Source organism: Odocoileus virginianus, chromosome 5 (genome assembly GCF_023699985.2).
Source record: "Odocoileus virginianus isolate 20LAN1187 ecotype Illinois chromosome 5, Ovbor_1.2, whole genome shotgun sequence".
NCBI lineage: Eukaryota > Metazoa > Chordata > Mammalia > Artiodactyla > Cervidae > Odocoileus > Odocoileus virginianus.
In genome coordinates, this window is record NC_069678.1 from 93,274,616 (window position 1) to 93,290,105 (window position 15,490).

The window sequence follows — 15,490 nt, forward strand, 5'->3', positions numbered from 1 at the left end:
GAGACCAAGGAGGATGGACGCTGAATCAACTTACCCTGTTTACCTTGACCTCTACGCTCTCCAACTAAAGAACCAGGCGGCACCTCAGAGCCTGCCAGAGAAAGCCATGGCTGCCTCCACATCCCGGGTACTCACGTGTCTGCAGCTTTTCCATGGTGTCAAGAACATGGCTTAGTAGAAAACTCACCTCAACAAGCGTGAGTACAAGTGATGTACCCAGAGAGAATACCACCAGGTTTTATTTAAGGTCTTTTTTATTTTCCTCCACACTGGCAAAAGTTCCGAGGGAGCTTCAAGTTCTGTAAACATCTTAACTGTCCCTCTTCCCCACCCCCACTTGTGAATTTACAAAGCAAAGGAGAGCAGGAGTCCCAGTTTTTAATGGTTCCCCATCTCCTCATGCTGTTTGATCCAAAAACTATATACAAGTTTGTAGCAGTCTCTGTATAGTTATTGTACATGTTTAGGAGGGAGGGCGGCCAAAAGGGATAGGGAGAATGCTGATCCAAAAGAATAAAAACAGAAACCAAATAGAATCATCCCAAACCAAACTGCTCTCAGAGCAACTCCAGCCTTCCTCGGGCCATGATGTCAGAAAGGAAAGGCGCTCGACCAGGAGCCGCCCGAACCACAGCACTTCTTGCACAGGGATGGATGGTCCGGTGGCTGCAGACCAAAGTGTGATTGGCAATTTCAGGTGATGCTCTGCTGGGGGTTGGCGGAGGCAGGAAGAGTATTTGCTTATAAATAGGGCTTGAATACATTTATATTTGCAGTGAAGGGGTATTAGGAGGCCACAACTGAAGCCAGAACCAGGCTTCTCTCTCTCATCCCCTCCATCCCACGGGAATCTCCTGTTTAGTGGTTTCCATGGATGAAGGTCTTAAAAGATGGTCAGGTTTTGCATGTTCTCTTTTCAGAAAAGGCAAGCCAGCAACTTGCCGTTCCAGAATCTTTAGACAAAACCTTTCGGGGCCACAGCAAGACACACAAGCAATGCTCTGAGGAACCAGATGAAATTCCGGGCTTTTATCAGAAGCAGAAGTTTATCCCTATCCAAAATGAAATTATACAAATTCATACATATGGTAAAGATCCTAACTGCCTCTTAAACGAGACAAATTTTCAGCAGAAAGGCCCAAAACAAACTGGTCCTAGTCCTCTGAAGTAAAAATATTTATGGGAAAAAATCCGTTTTTGTAAGAAAGAAAAATTAAAAATAAGTTCCTCTCCCAGGCCATAGGGCTTCCTTTGTCCAATCAGGTTGGAGTATGCCAGGGGAGAAGTCAGCTTGCTTGGAAGTCACTACCTAATGAAGAAAAAACAAGAATCCTTTCTCTGAAAGGATCCTCAGAAAGAACGAGGGTGAGGGGTGTGCAACATCAAACCGATCAATCTAAACACCACCCCACTCGGGGCCTCTTGAATGCAATCCCGAAGTTAGCTGTGGCAATGCCACCTGCAGACTGGAAGAGCTCTGACTGTCTCTGTCGGACGCTCAAGTCACAGTCCATGGGCGTTTTGTTGCTGGCCAATGTCTGTTACCATTAACTCTCTTCATGATTGCACCAGTCAGACCCCTTGCCCGTTTTGGGGGTGGGGTGGGGAAAAAGAAGAAAAAGAAAAATCAAACAGAAGGGAAAAAGTGACAAGAGAAAGTAAATTGCTATTGGCAGATCCCAACACACTTTCTGGGAGACAGGAGGTGAAATCACGGCACAGTAAACACGTGCTGCCCAAAATCAGCCTTGTTGGGGAGGAATCCCCACTGCCACCCCCGAGACACTGCGTCCAGTCCACTCATCTACAGTCTGAGATGCGCACCAACAAAAACGGTTTAAAGAATCTTGGACACAAAGGGCTAGAAGAAAAAGCCTGAGATGATCGGTTCTGTGATTTCTTGCAGTGACAGAGAGTATATGGTGAGTGGTGTTGTGTCCGAAGCTGGAGAATCCATGGTCGGCAGAGAGGAGAGGAAAGGCCAGTCTGCTCTGGCAGGTGCTCAGTAGTCATCCAGAGTTTCGATCTCACCCATATTGAGTCGCTCTGAGGAAGCATTGACTGAAAACCCTGCAGGGAAAAATCAGCAATGAGTGACAGACCACACCCAGACAACCCTGTGGCTCAAACTCAGGCAGGGGGCTGGAACTGCGGTCTCCCGTTTTTGAGCACACCAACAGGGATATGAAAAGGAGGAGGAAGAAAGGATAAAGGTCAATGCAGTGGTTTTCTTGCCCTTCCAATGAGAGATTCTATTTTTATATATTTTATTTCTTAAGATTCTGATATAATTTAATTAGGGAAGAAACACACACACCCCAGCATCGATTAAAAAGAACTGCAAACCACTGCCCTAGGGAGCCCTGAATCCAGGCCTGTGTGTGTGTGTGTGTGTGTGTGTGTGAGTCAAAGCCAGGCCATGCTGAATCCAGGCCTGGGTGTGTGTGTGTGTGTGTGTGTCAGTCAAATGCTGAATCCAGGCCTGGTGTGTGTGTGTGTGTGTGTGTGTGTGTGTGTGTGTCAGTCAAATGCTGAATCCAGGCCTGGGTGTGTGTGTGTGTCAGTCAAATGCTGAATCCAGGCCTGTGTGTGTGTGTGTGTGTGTGTGTGTGTGTGTGTCAGTCAAATGCTGAATCCAGGCCTGGGTGTGTGTGTGTGTGTGTGTGTGTGTGTCAGTCAAAGCCAGGCCATGCTGAATCCAGGCCTGGGTGGGGGTGTGGGTGTGTGTGTGTGTGTGTGTCAGTCAAAGCCAGGCCACGCTGAATCCAGGCCCTGGGTGTGTGTGTGTGTGTGTGTGTGTGTGAGTCAAAGCCAGGCCACGCTGAATCCAGGCCTGGGTGTGTGTGTGTGTGTGTGTGTGTGTCAAAGCCAGGCCATGGGCCTGGGTGTGTGTGTGTGTGTGTGTGTCAGTCAAAGCCAGGCCACGCTGGCTAGGGGGAGAAGTTCATTCAGAAGGTTTAAGTACCTTAGAAGAACGGGGCGGGGGGGGGGGACAAGAATAACACACTAAGTACTTTATAACCACTCGACCAAATGACTGTGAGATCTGAGTGAGAATCATCACTACTTCAGCCCCATTCACTAATTGGGAATACTCTGGGTCCAAAACACTGCCAAAGTTCTAGTTGAGAGATTCTGCTTTGGGGTAGGAGGCTCCAAGGAAGGCTGGCTACAAGATCCTGAGAGCTCTCAGCTGCTCTTCCTATCACACAGAAGATGGCAGAGAAATGAAAAAAACTCCCTTATTCACCTCAACCTACTGTAAGTAGACCAGCAAAGGCAAGGATCTCACTGAGCAACACTGATTAACCAAAATGCTACCTGGTTTAGAAAAAGCAATACTAGCAGAGCTGAGCTTACAAACACTACTGAGGTCTGAACACCTAATGCCATCAGTCATGCGTAAGTTTTCAATAAACTTCACATAATCAGAGACTGATAAAAGGTACTATTAACAGGGCCTTTCTGGAATGAGTGAGTCTCAAAACACTTTCAGTTCAACCACCCTAAATGAAACCCCAAACTGTCTCAGTTGCTGTTTGAGTATCAAAAAGTAAACAGGCGAAGCTTTCCAGTCTAAAAGCAGCTCTGTTAATATTACTTTGAGCTATTGCCCCCTCCTTTTTGTCCTTTAACATTCAAGTTTTCAAACAAATACACACTTTAAATATACCAATAATACACAAAAATGTCTTACATAATAAAAATAGTTTAATTATATTACATTTTGACTCCAAAATATTCTGATCTGAAAACATAAACATGCCTATTTTTTAATCAAGGAAGCTGTGGTATGAGCTGTCTCCAAGGCCTCCTATTGGAAGAGGTTAGGATTCCAAACCTCAACCCGAGTTCTACCCCTCAACTGTGTTCCCATAACCTGCAGGACTTTTTTCCTGTCAAAATAATGAAAGGCTTAGTGTGTTCGTACTTGAAAATAACAGAAAATAACAGGTAAACGAAAACCCTAAAGAACAGTCTATGAAATGAACTATTACTTGGCTCTGAAGCAGGTTTTTCTTTGACTTCACATGTATCTTGAAAACAAATGTGATAAAAACAAGATAAGCTGCATGCAATAAAAGCGGGAATGCAAAAAAACACAAAATATTTTAGTCATGCAGACACAGGACTGGGAAAAGAAGCCTGGGGCCAAGAAACGGTGAAGTATCCACTGCTCTAACAGAATGATTACTGGACTGGCTTTAGCAGATGTGGTCTCATTTACTTGTCAAGAAAACCAGTGAGGAGAGCACTCTTCCCCACCTGACAGAAGCGGACGCTCTGGGGTGTCGTAAGACCCCAAGCAATATGAACAGGGACTGAGGCCCGGTATGCCCAGCTCCAACGACCAAACTTAGGTTTAGAACAACAGACACTCACTCACATGACTTTAAGGTTTCGGGGACTGTTTCTGTAAGAAAACTATGACTGGTGAAAAATGGTTAATTTGTGTGTATATTTCTCATATCCAACCACAGGATGCTGGCTCACAATGGCACTTGCCAGCTTGAAAAACTAGAAAACCCAAGTACAGTGGAGGACATGAGCATTAAGATGAGGCTGAGCTCGTTCTGAAGGTTTGTTTTAGAAGCGAAATGCAATTTTGATCAGTGATCACTTTCTCAACGGATATGATGGGGTAAAATTTGAATTTATTTTCCTATTATGTGCATGGGTAACTTGTGACTGATGTATATTTGTTAATTTTTCTTAATCTGCAAGTCAATAAGGCATATATCAATTAGAAACAATAATAAATGGCTAGTAGGTATGGGGCAGAAATTATCAGAGGAATTTCCAGGTTTACTTGAGCAAAAATTCTCATTATAGGGTATATAAGCAAGAGCCCACCCAAGTGAGTTTCTTCAATATTTTCCGAATAGTTTTACTTCGCTTATATTTAATTTTTCTCATTCCTTTTCAAAATATATAATTCATAAAACTCTAGTCCTAGAACGACCTCCCTCTCATTCCCCTGAAAGGGGATCTTAAGTCCCTTTCTTTCTTACGTCTATAATAAACAATGGGGTCAGATCAAATATTTAATCCAAAAACATTTACACCTCATTTTCAGAAGAACCTACCCCTACTGCCCTAGCCAAGTACCACTGTTAAATAGTGGGAGATTCTTAGCTAGAACTCACAACCAGAACTGAAAAACACTCTAAAGTCTACATTCATCTATTTCTGTCAAACCTGGACAAAATTTTGGACTGATTCATCCATCCTTAACATAACCTTCCAAGACAGGCAGAAGAAAACAAAACTGCGCCAGACCTCTAGGTTTCCAAAGCCCGCTTGCAGAGCACAGTTCCAAGGGGCGATGCTCAAAGCTAGGTTTGTCACTGGTATATTGATTTCTCCGGGGCAGGAAACCTCTGCAGCATGGATCCCAGCAAGGGTGAGCAGTCTACCTCTCATTGTGCTGTCAGCTCGTTCACCTCCGTATGATGCCTCCCTGTCACTTCACACTCGGTCCATCAACACTGAAACATCATGTCCTCTCCCCATAAGCCTGCTGCGCTTTCCAGTGCTCATCATTTGATCAAAAGGGCGACTCTTTCCATCCTGCTGCCCAAACCTTTCCTTTCTCCTTGCCCAAGCCTATCCCCTAACTTACCGAAATCCATCTAACTCCTCTCCATCTTCACTGCCAAAGCCCTACCCTAGGCTACCAGTATCTTTCACCTGGTCTATACTGCACCCTCCAGCAGGTTTGCCTGACTTCCCAACCTGCCATCTTTGCCTATATAACCATTCTATTCCAGACAACACAGTTTTATAACAGCTCATGAATATATTTATGAACAGAGAATAATTTTATCCTTGTTGGTGAAGTTGTTAGGACCAGTGTAAGAAACAAAGGCAGCCCATCAGCTTTGCCTATGCTGTTTGTTATTCCAGAAACACCATACCCTATCCTTCCTGCTTTTTCAAAGCCCCAATTCAGGTGTCACCTTTTCCGCAGAGCTGACCTGTATGATGACACCGGTCCCTAACACTGGCTAAGAACAGTCATGGGAAAAAAAAAGAACAGCTATGGGTGACACAGAAGAGTGAAGAGAAAACAGACCCGCTCTGAGACCCCAGCTGCACTGCTAACTGCTGAGTGACTCTGGGACGTGTTCGGAATCCTGTAGGCCTTGGTTTACCACTGCTACCGCTGGAACACTGCCTCACGATGCAGGGTAATTCGGAGCATGTTATACAGTGAATATCAACAAACATCAGTTCTTTTTTTAAGCATCTGCTTCGATTATGGTCTGCTTCTATGCAAATCAGCATTTTACATTTTAAACAACATTTACTGTTCTCCATTAGCATTATTTTCCAACTAAACTGGAAGTTTTTTTAGAAAAATTCATGTTAGATATAAAAAGTCTTTAAAATATAAGACACCATACAATATATTGTTTCTTACTCCCTATAGTAGATGAGGCATAGCTCTTGCAGAGATGCCCAATAAATACTATTTATTTTGAACTGGCTAAAAAAACTTTTGTAAGAAAAATTTCCCTTCATGAAAAACCCTCCACCATAATACTTGCATATACTCCACCCCCAATACCCAGCTAAGACTTCAGGCCTGTGCTCACCTAATAGACTAGGATCTGCTCGGACCATCTTCTGCTTTTTCTTCTTCTTGCCACTTTGTACAGCTTCAAAATTGGATTGTTGGTTGTTGGTCTGATTGGTCTGAAATACTGAATGGAGTGCACTGTGATTCATCCCCCACACAGAGTCCTGTAACACAAGATGGCACTGCTGAGATTACACAGTGGACACAAGCTTGGCCCACCCTCAGAAAATGGCTGACCTGGCCTCACCTTACCAAGGAGGAGTTTAAAGACAGAAAGCCTACCGTAGATTCTGGTAACAAGAAACTGGGAGCAGTCCACTGAGCCACCTTCTTCCCTTCACTGAGATTCAGGCAGCCCACTTAGGCTGTGTGTCTCCACAGGCCCATCCTGGGGACTCCAGGTGTCCACACTGCTGGGACAGCACAGCTGTCAAAACCTCTCCAGGGGCTTCCCTGGTGGCTCAGTGGTAAAGCATCCGCCTGCCAATACAAGGGTCACAGGTTCGATCCCTGATCTGGGAAGATCCCACCTGCTGTGGAAGGACTGAGCCTGTGCTCTGGAACCTGGGAGCCACAAGTGTTGAGCCTGCACGCCCTAGAGCCTGTGCTCCACAATAGAAGCCACTGCAATGAGAAAGCCTGTGCATCACGATGGAGATGGGCCCCGCTCACTGCAACTAGAGAAGAGCCCACAACCCAGCACAGCAAAAAATGAAACAAAATTAAAAAATAAACAAACAACTCTCCAGACATACATGGAATCTGTACCATCCACCAGGAATTTGCTCTCTGGCAATTTACACCCCTCACCCACTCAAAGTGGAAGGTTCCTTTATTCTCCAGGCCCCAGGACAGAGAAGAGAGCCTACAGACCGGCCGACAGCCCATCACCAAACAATGTTCATGTCATGTACTTTATTCCCATCAGCAATCCCAGAAGGGATCTGTTCCCAAAATATTATTCACATACTTTATACCAACTGGTTAAACTATGAAACGGTCTACCAGCCATTCATACTACATGCTGCTCTTATGAGAGCAACTCATTTTAAACTGGGATCAGGCTCCAGAGCTAGGTGATGGAATGGGGGGGGGTGGGGGGCGTGCAGAGTGGAGCGAGCACGGGGGGGAGGACAAGCCTGGCTGTGCACACAGAAGCAGCCCTCTCACCAATGCAGAGACTCCTGCACTGCTGCATGGTGTCTTCTGATTCCTTAAAATATTTTTCCTGGGGCTGTTTGTGTTCACGTATTTCATTTTCCTTCAGTTGATCCATTAGCCCCATCTATCCAAACGGATTTTAAATGCCCTATACTTCTCTGTACCTTACACATTCCTAAAGGTGCGCTATGACAAACATTCTAGTAGAAGAACTATGAGATTAAAAATATTCTTAAGCCTGTCCGTGAGTTCTGACAGACTGTTTTTCAGAAAACTTGTAAAGACAATCCTTATCATTCATGGATTCCATTACCTGTGAATTTGCTTACTTATAGTGTTTCTGTCCTTATTTGAATATGCATGTCTACAAAGCAATGAAAAACAGCTGCCCAAGATACACGTTCCCAGTTGAGGCAGAACTGGGCAATACTTGCTGCCTTCTTGTCCCAGCTCTCATACTGCAAAGGAGCATCTTTCTCGGTCTATTTTGGGTCATGTTTTTCACATTGCTGTTGGTGATTTCATTGTTTAAAATGGCTCCCAAGGGTCAAGTGCTGTCTAGTGTTTCTGAAGGGCCCAAAGAATGTGATGTGCCTCAGAAAATGTGTGTGTGTTAAGTAAGCTTTATTCAGGCACACATCATAGTGACACTGGCTCTGAGTTCAGTATTAAGGAAGCAGCAATATATTTAAATATGGTATTCTTAAACAGAAACACACACAGAACAAGGTTATCAGTATTAACAGTTATCAGCTGACAAAAATGCTGTAACACAGGTCCATAGAAACCTAACCCCGCTAGGAGCAATGGTTCAGCATTTGCTAATTCTGTGTTGGCAGCAAGTTCACAGAACAGAACTCCCAAGAATAACAAGAACTGATTATACCTTTACATTCGCATCAACAATGTATGAGATATTTGGCAGGTACAGTATTGTCAATACTGGGAACAAATGATCTGAAGCTTCAAAGAGTTAACATTGGTGAGTTTTAACTATTAAAACCAAATTTATGCGCCTATGACAAGCTGGCATTTGCAATTGGACAGAGACACTTATATGAACCAAGAAAAATGGGGCTGGCATGCCTATCAGTGAATGAATGGTTATATACCTGCTATTTGGGAAATTCACAAAGGTCTCAGGACATGTAACTTGAAAACGTCAAGTCTACCTGGTTTTAAAAGGTTCCAGTCATGTGATGTACAAAAATAGTAGTAGTATTTTAAATTTTCATTTCTCTGGCTGCTCCACTTTTAGGACACTAACACTGACCAGGGCATCACATTCTGCGGCCTCATACCTGCTGCTGCTGCTGCTGCTGCTGCTGCTGCCGCTGGTTGGCTTTCTGTTTGGCACGGCGCTCAAGGAACTGCTTGGCAAACTCCTTGGCCTCAGAGGTATCTCCTAAATAGGCCCTAATGTAATCATGGACCTCATACGGAGATTCTACTTCCTTCAGGAAAGAAACAAATGTGGGCACTGTATCATGAGAGGGGAGAAGACATAAAAAGTAACAATGAAATACCACACAGCAGAGATCAGGTTCAGTCTTCAACATACTTTAACACCTAACAGGGACATGAATGATGGAAACGGGAAAGGCATGCAGCTACTACGCTAAGTATTCTGTAACCTACTCTGCAGTCATGGGGGGGAACCCCACTCTCATTCTAACGCCCCAAATCGTCTGAAATCTCACAGAGATGAAGATATCATGTGTTTGTTTCACTAAATGTTATTTTGGTAGAAACTAAGTTATGTTGATGGAAACAACTGCTTGCCTAAGACTAAAGTAATCTGGGGATTCCTTCCTTTTCTTCTTTAAATTCAGTCAATATGTTTTAAGTGCCATGGTGTATGCCAGGCACCATGACAGATACTGAAGATAGAGCTGCAGCCTCCTTTCGCTTCACTGAGATAACCTCTGTTTACACAGAAAAATTTGATATGAAGCAGTATGGTGCAGGAGAAAAGTACAAGTATCAGAGTTAGACAGACATGGGTTTAAAACTTGACTCTGAAATGTGCTCACTGTGTGACCTTGATGAGCTACTTAACCATCCTGAGCCTCTGTTTCCTAATTTATAAAATGGGGATAACATCACCGACATTGTAAAGGTAAGTTATGGCAAAAATTAAGATAACTAGGATAACACATATTAACCCCTAGAAAGTGCCTAGTACATGGTAGGTGCTTAATGGATGGTAGTCATTACTCTTTTTCACTCTTGCTTTCTCTGACTCGTTCTGACAATCAGCTATTATCACACTGCTGCAAAGGAACCCTTCAATTCTTTTCCTGCTCTATTTTTTTTAAAGAAAAAGGTTTCTGGCTTTAGAAAAGACATCAGAGATGGACTAGCTCAGCAAAGCTCACAAGTTATGGGAATGCCGTCCACACCGAGCTGACTGGTCTTTGTTCGAACATTTGCGGGTGAGGGAAGTACTCGCTTCCATCTCAGGCAGACACTTCTCTTTGTGAACAACCAACAAGCAGCAAGTTTTTCTTCAACTTGCACCAAAACCTTTTCATTTGCATATTACAGGCCTCAGCTTTATCCCATACAAAGCACATCTACCTGCTCTGTCACGACTCCCACCCCTGCCCCCAAAGGCAGGAAGGGAACAATTCTCACGTCACCTCAGTCTTCTCTCATGTAGGCTGACCTATGTCCTCAGTGTAACAGTTACTCTCCTTTGTCCATCTGGCGATGCCCCCCATAAATGAGCAGGACGGAGCTGTCATCTCTGCCGCCCTGTCCGTCATAGGACAGCCTGCAACAGCAGCTACGTTTTGGTGTCCACTGGTAACCTAGTTCAGTATAGTGTTACAGTACTTTTCTCACAAGTGATGCTGTAAAAGAGTCAAGTCCTTACAGTAGGTGCAGGACTTGACCTCCATCAGACTTCACCTCCTGAAGGCTGGCCCATCATTTCAATTTCCTAACTCTTTGCAGGGCCTGCTCTGCCATTCCACATGCTGGGTTTCCCTCCCCAGTTCTTACCATCCAAGTTATTTGCCGTATTAAGGGCATGAAGCATCTGTTCACACCACTGGGTAAATCCATCTTGGGCTTTATTTACTCCCTGAAAGAGCTTCAGCAATTTTTCTTCTTCTTCTACTTTCTTATTCTGCCGGTTAGACACACCTACAGATTTACTAAAGCAAAACAATAGGGTGGTATTATATTCCCAGGAACTGTTACTATTATGATCATACTCTAACACCATACATAGATAATGTCTTGGCAACATTGGATGGCCGTCCAGCAATCCAATTCTTGGCTCCGAAAATGAAAACAAACAGACAAACAAACAAGCCCAAAAACAAAAAAGTGAAATACTGGGGTTGGGGGTGGGGGAGTTTACTCAATACCTATTAAAATCTAGCCTCGGTTAATACATTTTAGTTTGTGAATATAGGGCTTCTTTTCAGAGAAATTATTAAGTTCTTCTTATGTGTCCATCAGTAAGATTTTAAAATCTTGCTAAGCCTCAGTTTCCTCATCTGTAAAATGACACTAATACTTCTTTGGATTATTAAAAAGAACAAAAATATTATATGCAAAGGCCTAGAAGCACAGTGCCTGGCAAAGATGCTCGACATGTTATTCAGTGTCCTATTCATCACACATTAAGCCCTCAATTAATCGAGAAGAAATAGTCTGACAACACTACCATTTATTAAGTAGTTACTATGTGCCAGGCACTTTACTAACTACTTCACATGTATTCACTTAACCTTTACAACCACACCCATGAAGTTGTTACTGTTATCTTCATTTTACAGATGAGGGAACTGAGGCTCAAAGAGGTTCCCTCCTGCCCAAGGTCACACAGCTAGTAAGTGCTAGTGCTGGGATTTGAGTTCATGATTTAACATTAAAACCCATGCTTGTTCAACAAAAGAAAGATGAATGTAAGATGTAACAAATTTATCATAAAAATAAAACAGTTTAAGTGTTTATAATATTCTAACTTAAAATTTTAGAGAAAATGCTACACTTTCTTAGAGACTACCTAGGAGAAATATTCAACAGCAGTAACAAAAAACATTAAGTGGTTACCACATGACAGGCAACGGGCTCCATGTCCAGCAACCAAAGGAGCCGCTAGTAATAATACCGATGTGTTTCCATGGGGAAGAAAAACAACCATCAAACTATCACCTCACAAGCCAGGAAATAGGTGAAAGTAAGTAAAAACTAAATAACTACCTTTCTCTGGCCACCCAGTATCATACTCCTCACATGCCCTTCCTCCCCCAATCCACCAAGGAACACAGGTCGATCGCTTTGAGCCCTACCTGAGACCGGCGTTTTTATTTTTGTTTGTTGAGTTCCTAGGTCCCACCTCTTTCACTGCATCATCCCAGAATCCCATGTTGGAGTTTTTAGTGTCAGCATTGCTCCAGATACTACTGACTAGGTCAGAGGCCCACTGGTTAGGGGGACCAGTATTTATAGAGCCCCAAACAGAATTCCCAATGCTGGTGTGCAGGTTGGAATGCTGTTAAAGAAAGAGACACAAATAACTAGTTAACAATATGAAAAGGGCAAAAAGAGAGCCCACCGGAGTCAGAAGAGTTAACTTACACCGCCAGTGCACACGACTGCTCAGGAAGGTGCACCCACCGTATTACTCCGGGCTCTGTTTGGCTGCTGGTGCTGCTGCTGCTGCTGCTGCTGCTTCTGCATCTGCCTGGCTTCCTCCTGCTGGATCTCCAGGAGAGACTTCGCGGTGCCGGCAGGTTTGCTGACGTTCCCCCAGCCCGAGAGCTTCTGCTGCTGCTGCTGCTGCTGCTGCTGGAGCGCTTTCATCAATTCCCTCTGCTGGCGCCGCTGCTGCAGGCACGACAGAGGCTACCTCAGGATTCCAGTTTTTAAAATAAAGTTACAGTGTCCAGTGTACCAAATGGGATATAAACACACAGTGTGTGTGCGGAGATGCTTCGCTGTGCCTGACTCTGTGACCCCATGCACTGTGCCCATCAGGCTCTGCTGTCCACGGGATTCTCCAGGCAAGGATGCTGGAGTGCACTGCCCTCCCCTCCTCCAGGGCGTCTCGCCAACCCAGGGATCGAGCCTGTGCCTCTCCTGTCTCTTGCACTGGCAGGTGGGTTCTTATCACTAACGCCACCTGGGAAGCAGCTATATAAAGTTAGAACGCCTAACAGTTAACTCCTCTGCCGCAAATAAAGACGCAACTGTCAGAAGTGCTGAGAGAAGAATAAAAAGAAATTAAGAATTACTTCTTAAAAATTAAATAGGACTTCTATTTAAGCATAAAAATGTAATATGTTTATTTCCAAAGTCTTATCAAAATAACAAAAATAATTTTTTTCTAAAATATAAATTTTAAGGACAAAGAGAACAGAAAAGTTTTTAAAAGCTGGAAAGCAGGCAAATAAAGACAGCCAATACAACAGACACAGTAAGTTGAAACCTAAGTAAAGAAAGCTCAGAAACAGGTTAATTCATACAGAAAGCTCCGGAATTACAGGCAGAGGTATCTCAAACAAAGGAAGACAGGCTGAAAGTCTGTAAAAAGCAACATTAAGACCCTGAATTACCCTCCCCACCCAACGCAGTTGGCAGCTTTCCCTCACCTCTCTCCAGCAGAAAATTAAAACTTTCCTTTTTAAAGAGGCTGAACCAGCTAAGTGGATTATTCTATAGGAAAGCTGACCTACCACAAGAGAATACACCCACAGATACCAACAGATGGTGGGATTTAAACAGAAGAGGCCACTACAAACACCATCACAGCAAACCCCAGCAAGGTGTCACATGTACCAGAGCCTCCCAACAGCCCCTCAGTGCCTCATTCCTAAATAAGAACAAACAGCCCAGGATCCAGACACCTGACACAGCCTGTAAGACAAAAGCCAAAGCCCAAATCAAACAAGCAAAATTCTGCTGTAACAGAAACAAGACAAGGGGAAATAGAAGCGATGAGTAAGTGTTACTCTTAGAGGTAAGATGTTGTATTCAGTAAAACAAGAGTAAGAGACTATAAACACAAATACTTAAGAGGGAACAATACATGGACTCAGAACTTTAAGACAGCATACGTTAAAAGTTCAATAGAAGGACTGAAAGAAAAGATACTGTGTGATCCCATGGACTGTAGCCCACCAGGCTTCTCTGTCTATGGGATTCTCCCAAGCAAGAATACTAGAGGCGGCTGACACTTCCTCCTTCAGGGGATCTTCCCAACCCAGGGACTGAACCCTTGTCCCTTACATCTCCTGCATTGGCAGGTGGATTCTTTACCACTAACGCCACCTGGGACAATATGCAGATGACAAAATTTTGAGAAACAGCACATGTGTGCGGCAAGCCAAGCATGATCAGATCTGAACAAGTTAGAGGGTCCTGGAAAGGACACCTCCAGGGAAAGAATGAAATAGAACTGTCGGATACTATCTGCTGGGTGGCACTTTATACATTTTGAAGCATGCACAGACTTAACTGTTCAAAGAAAATCAAATGGAAACACAAGGCAATTATTAACTTCTAACAGACAAAAATATGAACAAGAAAAAACCTGTGATTCCAACTCTGATGACCATTATTATTATTTTTTCATTTTGCAGAGACCGAAATGATTGGAACAATTTCTAGCCTTGGAGGCGGAAGCTACACTCTGCTCTGCATCCAGCTGTTAATGTTTTAGAAAAGAGAGATGATTTCAGAGAAAGCTCAGCTTTTTTTTCTTTCGAAAGAGGGTAGGAAATATGGTAAATTTTAAGGCGAAGAAAGCTTTTAACCTACTGGGTAATGTCATGCACACTACACGGTGAACATGCACAGACAATTTTCACGGCCTTTAGTGAACCACACCACCCAGATCCAGAATGACAGCTTGCATTCTTGAACAAATTGACTGCTCTGCCTCAAATCATACCCACGTACAGTACTTCCTTTAAGATTCAGTTACCTTATGCCACCTTCTCAGAGAGGCCTTCCCAGTCAGTACTATCTAAAACTAGACAGTCAATTGCTACCCACCACCAATACTATTCCCAACTCCCAACCTTCTCCCTGTGCCCCTTCCCACTTTAGTGTTCTTTCTGACAGATACTGCCTTCTAGAACTCCATATGTCTTTTCTTGTCCTTGTTCCCTCAACTAAAGGTAAGCTTTATGGAGGGAGAGACTTCTGTCTGTTTTAGATTCAACTATATCCCCACGAGCAGCAAATATATGATGGACGGATGGAACTCAGCTAGTGGTATGCTGAGCCAAACCATTTCACTTACTCATTTTTTCCTTTCTGTCAAGAACTATGTTCTACCGCCCCCAATCCCTTTCTCTTTTGTATCCTCTCTATCCTAATGAGGAACTACAGGATACAGATGAACAAACAGAGAGACTGTATTTCTGTCATATTTTAAGGTTTTATAGGCTAGTCAGAACCCAGTACCCTTTAGAGAAAAAAATTTCTGCATTGTAAGCATTAAATTTATAAGAGGCTATCTGCACAAAACTCACCCCTAATTCTGAAACACCCATGTAACTTTTATTTCTGAGCTATTCTCTCAAGAGCTATGGTAAAATGTTTAAGGTAATCGAACATTTTTGTACCCAATCTTAATGTTACTTCTGTTAGATCCTTCATATTTGCTAGTGACCATCGTATAGGCTAAAGAGCTGAAAAATAAATATCTAACTCAGATACACAGCAACTCTGACAACAATATTTATCTTTAGTAGTCAGTAATCCAGAATGCACACTGGCTAT

At 43.4% G+C, this 15,490-nt stretch overlaps 1 protein-coding gene across 16 annotated transcripts in view; it reads right to left on the bottom strand.

Moving 5' to 3' along the window:
• Positions 1-236: 236 nt before the first annotated feature.
• The window catches only part of GIGYF2 (GRB10 interacting GYF protein 2), a 119,021-nt gene continuing 103,767 nt past the window's right edge, over positions 237-15,490 (bottom strand). For 13 of the 16 annotated variants that reach the window (XM_070468464.1, XM_020893921.2, XM_070468468.1 and 10 more), the window contains 6 exons: positions 12,380-12,589; positions 12,052-12,254; positions 10,751-10,905; positions 9,046-9,224; positions 6,600-6,750; positions 237-2,070 (listed from right to left, as the gene is read on the bottom strand). In XM_070468464.1, coding sequence (XP_070324565.1) covers positions 2,003-2,070; positions 6,600-6,750; positions 9,046-9,224; positions 10,751-10,905; positions 12,052-12,254; positions 12,380-12,589 — 966 coding nt within the window. In that variant the 3' untranslated portion in view covers positions 237-2,002. Of the gene's footprint in view, positions 2,071-6,599; positions 6,751-9,045; positions 9,225-10,750; positions 10,906-12,051; positions 12,255-12,379; positions 12,590-15,490 lie in introns of those variants that run through there. The other 3 variants (XM_070468471.1, XM_070468469.1, XM_070468472.1) reach the window with 2 other exon arrangements.